The sequence below is a fragment of the Balearica regulorum genome, chromosome 5 (genome assembly GCF_011004875.1).
Source record: "Balearica regulorum gibbericeps isolate bBalReg1 chromosome 5, bBalReg1.pri, whole genome shotgun sequence".
NCBI classification, from domain to species: domain Eukaryota; kingdom Metazoa; phylum Chordata; class Aves; order Gruiformes; family Gruidae; genus Balearica; species Balearica regulorum.
The window spans coordinates 58402684-58415236 of record NC_046188.1 but is presented as its reverse complement, the minus strand read 5'-3'; the positions used below and the strand labels follow the sequence as shown (position 1 = coordinate 58415236).

General features: G+C 41.2%; 1 protein-coding gene across 9 annotated transcripts in view; it reads left to right on the top strand.

Annotated features, from left to right (window-relative positions):
• The window catches only part of DENND2B (DENN domain containing 2B), a 181956-nt gene that overhangs the window by 110785 nt on the left and 58618 nt on the right, over nt 1–12553 (top strand). For 8 of the 9 annotated variants that reach the window (XM_075755119.1, XM_075755116.1, XM_075755117.1 and 5 more), the window contains one exon: nt 1298–1434. In XM_075755119.1, the coding sequence (XP_075611234.1) occupies nt 1298–1434 (137 nt within the window). Of the gene's footprint in view, nt 1–1297; nt 1435–6072; nt 6194–12553 lie in introns of those variants that run through there. The other variant, XM_075755124.1, reaches the window with a different exon arrangement.

Genomic DNA, 12553 nt, shown 5'->3' with positions numbered 1-12553 from the left:
TTAAGATTAGGGAAAGGAGAGAGAGGGGTCTCCTAAGCCTGCTCCAGACGCGTAAGTCTGCTCCAGCAGGCGACTAGGAAATGCTCTTGTCAAATGCAGTGTTTGTACAATAGTCACTGTATTGCCTGTAGGGATACTCTTGATCCAATTAACAGGCTGAAGTATGTCTCATGAGACTCTGCCCCTGCCATATGGATATGCTGTCAACATATGTTCCACTCCAGCTGGGGAGAAGAGGAAAGGAGTTTGAGGGCAGGATGATTTACAGTTCATCCAGTTTGGGTATCAATGAGTAAAATATGGGCATCAGCACAGTCTCTGCAAGCCTTACAGCACCCTGGGATTTACGCTGCAACTTGAGCCCATTTTTCACATCATTTCACCCTCAGCACTAAATCAGTCCAATGAACGCTAGCCCCTGCACAGCTGGCAATGCAAACCATGCACCTTCCAGCTTCAGTGTGGTTGTTGCCTCAGAGAACAAGTGCTAAGCAAACTGGAAAATGGGGAGGGTTTGGGCTCCTCCACGCAGAGCTGCTCGGCAGCACTGGGACAGGTGTGGGTGAGAGGCGGTGAACCACCTCTCCTTCAAATCCCTGGGTGGGAAACAAATTGTGGGGGTTCGTCTGACCCAGCTGCACCTCACCTTCCTGCCAGGAAGCCTGAACCTTCAGGCCCCCAGCCATCAGCCTGGGTTGCTCATCCACCCCAGAGAGTCTTAATTTCCTCCATGCTTTGTCCTTTGCCGCCAGTGCTTGATACAGGGTGTGCAAGGGAAGTGGATGACTTTCACATCAGTCTGCCTTTGGCATTTGTACGCTGACCTTTATGCAGGAAAATTTCTGAAGGTTGAAGACATGTAAGTGTTCAAACTAAGGGCTATGTCTCGCAGAGCAACTGGTGGAGGAATGCTTTCCAGAGAAATGTCTTTCTTGAGGAGAGAGGGCTGCATGTTTCTGGGGCCTCTGGAAAGAGCAAAGCAATTTCTAATCTGAGGACTGTGCTGCTAACTTACTCTGTAAACTTTGAAAAATATCATGTACTTTCTTGGTATTTTCTCCCTGTCTGCATAATGGGGATATCAATACTTCCAGCCTCATAAAGGTGTCACAGATTGCTATACCAAAAGACTGCTGTGAGCACAGGACTTGGGGTCCTCTACAAGTTAGTCCTTAAAGCATGATGTGTAATTTTTTTTTTTTCATTTTATATATATTTCTTAGCAAACAAATTCTTAGCTAAATGTTTGAGTCATTTTGCATTCTAGTTACTAATTATTTATTGATTTAAACTTTAGAAAATCCTTTGAGTTTGAGGATGCGTCAAGTCTTCAATCCCTGTACCCTCCTTCCCCAACTGAGAATGGGACTGAGAGCCAGCATAAATTTGGATCCAAGAGCACTTTAGAAGAAAATGCCTATGAAGACATTGTAGGTAAGAACCTGTCACAGCGTGTGGGCTCCCAGCGGGATGTTGAGCAGTTGTGGGCAGACTGCGCATTGTTGAACATATGGCCTGTGCAAGAACATTCAGTTCTGTCAGTAAAGAGAGACTAAATGGAGGGTAAATGGGGTTGGTGCATCAGTGCAAGCATAACTCTCAGTCTGCCTGCAGGAGGTCTCAATTCTTTTGGACTTCATTGCATGGTACTGGAAACAGACTATTTGGTCAGCTTTTTGCTATGCTTTTCAAGAACCAAATCATTATTTTTATCAAGGCTGTGGCTTGAATCCTTGAGTGGTGTAATAATGTAAAGAACTCGAGATAGTATTTACAGAACTATCCAATAGCAAGATTAACCTCACAGGCCTCGTGTAGTCAGCCTGAGCTTTTCAGGACTCCTGTGTGGAGTGCCCTGAAACACTTGTTTGTAGCACCATTCCTGGTCTCCCCTAAGTCCCAGTTGCTGGTTAAAGAAAAAATAATTTCCTTTAGCTATAGAGTCATCAGGAATGCACAACAAAAACACTGTTTTGATTAAGCTTCACAAGAAAAACATGTTTCTTTTGGTCTTAGAAGGAAATGTATGGCCTACACATACATTCTTTTAACATCAAAAAAGTTGTTATAATTGCCGAAAATTGGGCAGCCCTTCAGAGCACAAATTTTCCATACAAGTGATGAATATCTGCATTGTTTTTAACTCTTTCAGTATTGTATTACTACAACAGATACAAAGGGTACTTCATTTTACTTTGGACAATGAATCTTTTTTGTACTGAAAGCTGGACATCTACCAAGATAGTCAGGGGCCCGAGAGCATGTGTCCTCTGAAGAGACACTGACAAGTTGGGCTTGTTTAGTCTGATAAAAAGGAGGACCAGAGGCACTCTAATACTGCTTACAAATGTTTGAAGTGCAAGCAAAGATACTAGAACAAAACTCTTCTTGGTTGTATCAGTTGATATAGCAAGGAACAGCGGCCACAAACTGCAGCTTGGGGCTCTTTGTCCTTATACCCAAATTCTCTCTGACTTGTCAGCCTCCTGAACACAGGAATTTATTCTTTCCTGTTTCAGCTGTACTCTCCCTCTATACCATTCAAAAAAACACTTTCAGAACACAAAGAAATGCTACTGTTCAGTGTCTGTTAATAAAAATGAGAGCTCATGTAGATACTAAAAAGTTTTTTTCTGTGGAGAGCATCCTTATACAATCATTGGCCTTCTCAATGAACAGTCAGACTACTGCGCAATTTGCACTTGCAAATGTATTGTGCATTAATTACAGGGCTCACCTTTGCTCGGGATCTCTCAACATGCTCCCAGATGTTAGGTGGTAATGCTTCTTTTCCTTGCTTTGGTTTGTTAAATATCAAAATAAAATGTACAGGGCTGGTAAGAAGCTTTCTTCAAATGAGAAGTAGTCTTGGGTTCAGTAAAACAAAGTCATAATGGGCTCTTCAAACTCAGGGGAACTATTAGCCAGCTTCCCTGCACATTAGAATTTGGGCATTTTGGCAGGGCAGTGGGAAGAGAATGCAAAAATTCAGATCTGTGGACAAACACAGAACTTTTGTACTGCTTTTTAACAACCTCTTTCCAAAGCACTTCATTCAATACAGGCAGTGAGGGGGGACTACCAAATCAGTGTAATTGTTATAAACTGTCAAATGTGATTAAAGACAAGCCAAAGTAGTCTGATCTCTGGCTTTAAAGAAACTATCGTAGTTTTGTGTATCACATCTGCATAATTTACACTAGTAGTGCTAGACCCCAGTCTCCTAAGTAGCACTTTTGTACTCATGCAAACCAGGTGTCTGCAAGAGTGAGTTTATTTTATAGATTTACATCTGCTTCAAAGCTATGAAGGACTCTGTCACTGCTGCTTTGGGTTTTCTTTTCAAATGGTTGCCCTAAAGGTGGTAGTGGGTTTTTTTGTCTATAGCTGGTTGAATCTCCTGCCTCCCTAAAAGCTTGTAGGTAGTTAAAACATGGTCACTGTGATAATAAATTTAATAAAGCCCCCTCCTGCTCTACTCCCTGTAGAATTAAGACTTTTAATGCAAGTAAGTGTTAAAGCACACACAAAAAGGGCTGTGAATCTTGAGCAATGCTCTAAGCACTCTACTGTGAGACAGAATCATAAAAAACAATTCAGGTTGGAAGGGACTCTGGAGTCAGCTGGTCCAACCTCTGCTCAAAGCAGGACTAGTTTCAAAGTTAGATCAGGTTGCTCAGGGCTATGTCTGGTTGAGTTTTCAAAATATCTTAGGAGGATGGTTCCACCACCTCTCTGCACAGCCTGCTCCACAGCTTAAACTCCACCGTGAAGAATTTTTTCTTGATATCGCTGTGCAGGAATTTTTCTTTCTATCCAGTCAGAATTCTCCTTGTTGCTATTTGTGATCGTTGTATTTCATCCTTTCACTGTGCACCTCCAAGAAGTGTCTGCCTCTGCCTTTTCCATAACCCCTTTCTAGGCAGTGGAAGACAGCATTTGGGGGGGGTGGTGTGGTGTGGGTGTGTCACAGACTTCTCTAGGCTAAACAGTCCCAGTTTTCTCAGCCTTTTCTTGCTTATGTCGTATGCTCCAGCCCCAACCATCTTAGCAGCCTTGCTCTTGGCTATCTCCAGTCTGTTGATGCCTTTCTGGTACTATGAATACTCCAGATGCAGCCTTGCAAGGGCCAAACAGAGGACAATTACCACTTCCCATGACTTGCTAGCCATGCTTTTGCTAATGCAGGTAAAGTGTGGTTGGCCGCCTTTGCCACAGGCACACACTGCTGCCTTCTGCTCAGTTCGTTGCCCAGGGGGACCCTAAGCCTTTTGTAGCTCCCTCACTGGTTGTCCCCAGCACAGACTGCTGCAGGGCTATTCTGACCCACATGTGGGACTGTCTTTCCTAAACTTCCCAAAGTTCCTGTCGAGCCATTCCCTCAGCTTGCTGAGGTCCCCCAGGACAGAAGGCCAGCTCTCCTGTCTGTCAGTGTGTCCCCCAGCCTGGTGCCCCCCAGAAGGACATCTCTCCCTCGCTGGAAAGCAGAGGAGAGCTGTGGATAAGTTGTGAATTATCTATCAGAGGGTATCTTAAAAAAGACCCAAACATATTTAATGTTAGATATCTACAAGATACTGTGTGGGGTACCGAGTGCTCTCACTCAGACTAGTACAATGATAAAAATACAGCTTCTAAGCATGTAAGTGCTAGGGCTAGAGTCATTGGTTTTGAGGTTATTACATGATATCTTCAACTGATGCATATGCACACTAAACCTTTGTCTTTCTCCTGGTGCCCTTACATGGTTTCCTTCTTTAATGACCAGGACAGTGATAAACTGCTATGGGTAATTTATGTTATTTTGAGAGCTGACTTTAAAAAAAAAAAAAAAAAAAAAAAGTTTTAAGGTACACTAAAACCAAAAATGATTGTGCTTTGAAATCCTGTGACATTATGAACCAGACACTTTGTTTAATTTTGTAATATTTTTGTACACTTTAATAGATTAAATATCTACCTGTTAAGTTCAAGACAAATACTGGATTGGAACATAACAATTCATTCTGCATTAATCAAGAAGCAGTTGTATGAAGGGATGCACATTCCTAATATTAATCAGAGCTGTATTCCATGTGTAAGTAACCATGTGGACTTCATTCATCTTCTGTACTAGCACTCACAGGAATGTGGCAGTCATAGTAAACTTAACATTGTTTTGCTTCTTGTGGTTTTGAATGAGTCTTTAATCAGACCAAAATTGATGTGGCTTTATGAATCCAGTTGGGGAAACCATGCTTGGCTTTGTGTGAATTAAAGAAACTATCATAGTATTAAGAGGTGTCCGAGACGGTTGTTTCTGCTGTGTTTGTGGACAACAGTATTTCCTGTCATATGTACCATACAGTTTCAGTTTTCCAGTCTGTTCCCCTAAATGCAGTTTTGATACTTGAATATTGTTATTTAATCTCTGGTGTCTCTAAGGCATTTTTCACCTGACATCTAGAAGAAAGCACTTGTTACTATCACCAAAAAAAGTTGAATGAGTAAAGTGAAGGCGAGGTTACGGATACAATATTAACTTGAGAAAATCTAAGTAAAACCATGTAAATTATAGTTTGTGTTTGTAAGAGAAACTGCACTCACAATTCAGAAATTAAATATAATGGAAGAAATCTTTGACAAGGCAAGTCTTCTTACTCTGTTTGTAACTCCTCAGAGTGCTGGACACAGTAGAACAGGTGGAGATTTCCTCTAAGAGGACACTACATAGGTGTGTAGGAGACCCATTGCCCAGCTGGGCCGTGCATATTGCATTGTAGATTGACAATGTCTAATTTGATGTTGCACAACTCCATTTGCTCTGTCCAAGCAAGAGCCATTTGCTCTTACAGCTGCCTGGCCCTCATTTAAAACATCTTTTTTCCCCAGGAAGAATGAAAGTGATTTAAATGCTTTTCCTCCCTGAAGATCTGTGACTAACAGGTCATCCAGAGAAATGAGAACAGATGAATCTGGGTCTCTGAGCTATTTCCCAGTATGTCAGAAGTCATAAGAGAGGAGGTGGAACAGTATGTCTGAAATCAGCACTAGTAAGTAGAGTGTCAGGGCACCCTAACCCAGGTGGGTGCCTGAGCAGTTAAAACAGGCAGGTGTGGACCTACAAGCAAGATCCTGAGCATGGAGGGAATGTTGGTGGCTTAACCTTCCCTGTGGAGTCCAGAACAGCATGTCACCCCCTTTATCCCTCCTGGTAAGGCATCTCATCTCTCCTAAACCAATTAGTTGTTTTGAATTCTGATTTAAATTGGACATAGTGCATGTCATGTAACAAATGGAATGATTTAGCTGTTTTACTGAATCCTCCGTTGTGTGTGCCAAGAGCTGCAGAAATGATGACTGAGGTCCAGTTGGAAGATGTTCCAGCTTGACATTGCTTTCAAATTAGAACATTTACAAAGTTCTTCCAGTAAATGTGGAAAAAGGTTAGAAAGACAGCGAGCTGATCTTTCCAGTAAAATCCCATCATCACACGCCACATTATCGCCTGTCATGCTTTTGTATCACAGTATTGTCTGTCATATTATCATCTCGCATAAAAAAGGTTGTACAGATCTGGGAGAAACTGAAATTACTGGGCTGCTGTGAAGCTGAAGCAAACTTGGAGAGACTGGAGCTCTGCCAGCAGTGCTGTGCTATTTGCTTCTCTGAAAACATTTTGGGTTTTCAGTCAGACCCTTACCAGGAGGTCTCTGGATAGTAAAGACAGAGCTAGGATCAATGCAAAATGACGGTGCAGGCAGTGATCAGGGAAACGTATGTTCCTGTCTTCTTCCACACCCCCAGTCTGCCTCTCACAGTCTAAAAAGCATGCAAGTTTTTGGAAAGTATAATAGTGGCAAATTTAATAATAGACACTGTAGGGTAATGGCAGCCAAAGCACATTAAATCAAACAGTATCCATATGGGCCTGTCAAAGAAAGGCCAAATACTCTAGCTGTCTGATGCTATTGACGATTAGCCTGCTGCTTTGTTGCTACATTGGGATGCATGATTTCAGCTATTTTTAATAATCATCTCATGCTTTATTTAGTCCCCATTTTTCCCTGTGGAATCCGTCTCACAGCTGTACCATTCACTACAGCTTCTTTTGACAGTCTCTTGTCAGCTTTATCGCCTGTTTTTTTAGTCACTCGTGCATGTTAGTAAAACAGAGTAAAATGACCATGAGGCCTGCTCGCCCAAATCCTATTTTAAACTCAGAGGCTGTGTTGAAGTCAGGAGGGTTAAACCTCTGTGAAGTGCAAGCAGTTTAGGCATGCTGATGCTGTACAGTGCTAACAGTTGCTCATCAGAAGTTTTCATGCACATGATTTTGGACTGAGTGTTAAATGGATGATTTTTAGGGATGAAATTTCTTATTCATTTATCAGCCATGCTAATTCTTCTCTATCTAATGCTTCGCTACAATTACAACTCTATGCTCTTGCTGTCCCTGCAGAGATAGCCGGGACCTGAAAGTATCTGCAGTGTTTCTTCTGCTTATTGCAAGGCAAAGGAAAACCGGGAAAGTTCAGGGAGCACAGGCTGTTGTCTACAGACTCCATGGACCAGGGCTCAAAAGGCCGATCGCATTTTAGTCTTGTCACTCTGCGTGTTGCAGATGTTCTACTGCTTTTCTGAGAAGGTGGTACTGAGCTGATACACTGGGTGGTAAGGTTATAAGCAAGTAATGGTCTGTAACTTAGTACTGTTCAGCAATAGTTTTTCAAAGCAGCTATAATGTGCCTTAGCTGTAATTTGATATTGAAATAGTTCCTCTTTCTACAGATTCCTGGGGTAAATTCCTCAGCTGAGATGCACAGTGTCAGCTTCTCTGACATTGAAAGACCTCATCTATGTACTAAACATCTAAGCTCAGATACTTTATGAGAGTGTAGAGATTTTGCGGTTTTCATCCATTTGATCTGAACATGCTCGTAAACGTCCCAGTGGCTGAGTTTTCCTCCAGCGCTGGCGGTGTGAATCTGCATTTGTGTAATTTTACGAATAAAATGAATGAATAATGCATACGCATTGCAATGAACGCACCTGGATTCTCACCATTGAGCAGTTCTTTGGACTTAAGTGCTCAGAGATGCTGGGGAGCTGTAAGTCTGCACCGCCCATGAATCCTCTGCTCTTCCTTCATGCAGTTCTTGCACTCAGAGGTTCATTTCCATTCCCACTGCTTTCCCTTCAACGGCAGCAAAAGCAGAATTCCCCAACCACCCTTCCCAGCTTGCTTCTTTCTTGTCCTGTTGTATTTTATTTTAATCTTCTGCAAGGGCTTGTGTGCACCAAATGTGTGTGAGCTGGATGAATTGGGCCGTAGCTACAACTGAACAGAGGTCATGGGCAGAGGGCGAAAAAGGTAGTTCAGGAGTTTGTAGGTGCCATCAGAGGGATTATGTGTGGAAAGGAGTTGATGTTACGCCTTTTGTCTGTTGTTACAGAAACACTGCAAAAGGTTGAGGGGATAGGTGCCACAAGCATCAGAGGTTCAGCTGGGGCCTGTGCTTTCAATGTAGCCACCAGGGAAGGCTCTTAGCTTGGGCATGCAGCATCACCCTCTGGAGACAGTATCTCCTCTGCAAACGTTGGCTCCTAATTTAGGCACCCAAGTTAACACAAGTTCATGAGCCTTTTCCCTTAGTGTATACCTGCTGTTTCCCCTACTGTATACCTCCCTTCCTGGCAGTGCAAAAGTTATAATCAGCACTTGGTGAATCACTTCATTCCTTTGATAATTATTTCTCCCATCTAGAAAGAAATTATTCATTTCCCTGCTTTCTGCCATTTATAGAGAAGTGTCTGCCTGCATTTTTTTTTCCCTCAGCCTTACTTTTCACTCCTTTCTCAGTGTGAGACCAGCTTGCTGAGTCTGCCTCTGCTTCCCATTTGCCACGTGTGAGAGGCTGAGCAGAGGAACATTGTGTGCTGCCTCAGGACTTGGTGGGGCTGACTTGCAGGGCATCACAGAGTGAGGAATTGCAACCGCTGGAGGAAACTGATTGGTGCTTAAGCTCAAGGCACTGTATTCCTTAGGACTTTTCTAAAGATCCCTGGTTATTTTATCCTTTTTCTTTTTTCTTTCTTTCCTCTATGGACCAATCATTAAATTGCTTGTGAGATCTTCTGAAGATAAATGTCATGTAGATAAATGTCCTAACTCAGCAGTTTGGTACGTAGAATTCAAGAGAATGGGAAACTTGGAAAAAAAATGCTTATAAAGGGAAATGATCTGGAAGCAGGGATAGTGATTAGAGACAGTATTTGCCAAAGACGTGCTATTTCATGTGACCATATGCATTCTGGGGGTCTGATTCAGCTTCCTTTGAAGTCAGTGATAGTCTGCTGTTGTCTTGTGTGGCAGTTGGATTAGCCTCATTAAGATGGGCCTGGCCTCTATACTGTATAATGTTTCTCCTTTTGGCTTCCAATAGAGACATCCATATGGAAGGAACAAGGATGCTTCCTTGCTCTTTCATTGTAAATGTGTTTTCCTTTTGCAGCAAATCCAAATGAATGCAAAAGTACTGCAGCTTGCAGCTTGTGAACATTCCTTGCCTGGGTCTTGGGACTAGAGAAGTGATGGTATTGAGGTGAAATGGAGAGATCAAAGCTGCAAACCTCTGAGCCAGCCCAGCTATATGGAAACTTCCCTCATTTTTGTGCTACTGCAGCAGCAGTAGCACCCACCATCGCAGGTCTTCCTCAGAGCCTCCCTCGGCTGTGGGACCCACATCTGCTGTGGCCACCAGTTCCGAAGCCTTTCTTCCACAGAAGAGAGTCACTGTGCAGTCAGATGGGGTTAAATGCTGCTCTAGGGCAGTTCAGGGTATCCTCACACATCTTTTCAGCTTGCTTGACATCTTGGGTTTCTTGTCACCTGTACAGAAACCAGTCTGTCTGGGCTGCCTGATGATATTTTTGCATATCTGGTCTTTTGTGTCTCATCTACCCGGGAGAGCATGTATACTGAAAAATGGTGGTTGTCTAAGGTTTGAAAATTGCTGAAGACCTAGACAAATAAGTTATCTCTTCTAGTTCACTGGCTGAACCAAATACTTGGTTCAAATGCCAAATCAGCAAAACCAAGTTGTTTCGGATTCATCAGACTATTTCATTATCAGAGATTTGGTGTGGAAGGGGGTTATTCTTCTTTAAGGAAAAAAAATAAATAGGTGAGGCATATTTGGTCTCAAGGCATCTTTTCAAAATGAAAAACAAAACAAAAACCCACCCTGAAATAATTTGATTTTTAAGCAAATGAGAAAAATAAAAGAAACCAAGTGTTCTTGAACAGCAAACCCATCATCTGAAGAAACTCCTACAGCTCTAGGGAAAGGGTTAAAATCCCTGTGGTGTCTCCAGTGACCTCCACATTACACTGAAGAGGAATTTGGCCCAAGCTTTCTTTTGGTAGAGAATCTGAGTCAGAAAAGCAGCCTCTTCTCATAGTTCCTTGCTCCTCCCTCTTCTCTCATCCAAGATTTCTCTGGGCCTGTTTCTATACTTAGTATTTTAAGTCAACATTAGTAATGTTGAGTTTTAACTGGGTTCAAGCAATTCTGTTTTACATTGTGTCTTGGAAAGAGAATCACCCTAAAACTTTTAAATGCTTTACATTTTAAAAAAGGTTTCTTTTCAGCTGATGGGCTTATTTCTTCTCAGGAGTTTGGATACTATGCAGACTAATGTAATAACATTTATTTTCACAAGGAAGTGCATGTTTAAGCCTGAGACTTACTGTCTCATGTAGCCGGGTATTTTGAAATCTGTTAATCCATTCTAAAATGCTTGCTTGACCTGTACTTGATTTGGGCTTACAATAAATTTTATTATGCTAGTACAGTCCAATTATCTGTGAGTAACTAACAACATTTTGTAAAGTTGGCTATTTATTGTTGTTATGATTATCATATCTAGAGCTCTAGAATTTACAAGTAACAGAATTAGTATGCAATATCTATTTATTTTTCTTCCTGCAGAAGGAATCAATCAATCCCATAGACCTCCCAGAACATTTGTACCTTTAAATTTTTGTAGGAATATTTGTTGCTTAAGATTTATCCTGTTCATGGCATTAATCAAAAGGTCTTTCTTCTAAGTACCCCCCACACCTGAAGGTGTTCTTTCCAGGCAGCATGCGAATTGACTATGATGATAGTGCAGCCTCTAGAATCAGATTGCCTCTGGATGAAATAATAAGCTGTGATTGCCAATTCAAACATTCTTCAAGAGCAGCAGTTATTCAGGCTTCTAATTAAAACAAAGCTAAAACATTCACTCTTGTGCTTATATTTAACTAGAAATCTTAGTATGATGTGCTACTGAAGCAAAACTTATTTTTACTTGTATTGTGAATAAGTGAACTTGCTAAGCAAAAGCTTTTATCGCTATAATTGATGAATCAGTCTCACGCTTCCAGGCTTAACAATAAAGTAGAAAGCATAAACTACTTTTATTTTCTTTTCTACAACGAGGAAATGTAATATTCCATCTAGAACAAAAAAAGCAGGTTGGCTCAAAAGCTTTGAACTTCCTGCATGTTTCAAATTTTTGCAAATTCAAGTTTTGAATTTGAGTAGATCACTTTTTTGGGGAAGATTTTCTGTGTAAGACAGTTGGAAAATTGGAAGGACCCTGTATTCAAAAAAGCTGAAGTTCTAAGCAGGTTGCTGATTATGAACTGCCTGAAGAAATGGGTACAAAATGTTCATTTTACTGATGGCACTTATTCATCTTCATGCTGCTTAGTTCAGTGAGAGAAGATGGTGAGTTATTCCACTGGTCCTTAGGCTGCCAAAGGGTATTGAATCTCGCTTAAATCTGGACTATAAATCTTGGTTCTGCTTTTCAAATGCTAAAAATCTAGAGATTGTAGTCTGCTTTTTCATGTCTTTTTCATTTATATCATATTTACTGATTAACTGTTCAAACCTCTATATATTACTGGCAGGTTGAGTTTCCTTTTAGGAGATATTAATTTTACATAAATTGAAATGAATAGCTGCTTAATTAGAAGCCATGATATGTTTTAAAGAACACTTTGAGGAAGCAGTATGATCGGGGCAGAAATTCTTCCCTCCTCTTTTATATTTTCCAATCTTCTCTCTTGGCACTGCTGAGCTGAAGTGTTTATTCTTTCTTTGCCTTCTCTCAGAGGAAGAGAAAAATGAAGGTAGCTTCAAATAAAAGTTGTCTTATTGTGTGTAAGGGTGGTATGTTGAGAACAGTTATTTATTGCTGTTCATTTCACCCTGTGAGTGGCTGCTATAGATTTATAAAATCTACTGATACACTTTAAAGTAGTTATGTGCCTTAGCTTTTATATATCAATAAATTTTCCACAGCTGCGGATGCTCAGAAGCACGTCTTGTGAAACCTTTGCATTTTATTTAAAAAAAAAAAAGTAAAAAGAGAAACAAACCCACAAAGAAACTTGTTGACCTCATAGCCAAGTTCTCCTCCAAATACTTCCAGCTGCAGCTAGAGGGATGAGTCATGCTGAAAGCCGAGGAGCTTTTCTAAAAGCTTTTCACTTGGTTCACATGATTTTTATTTTTTT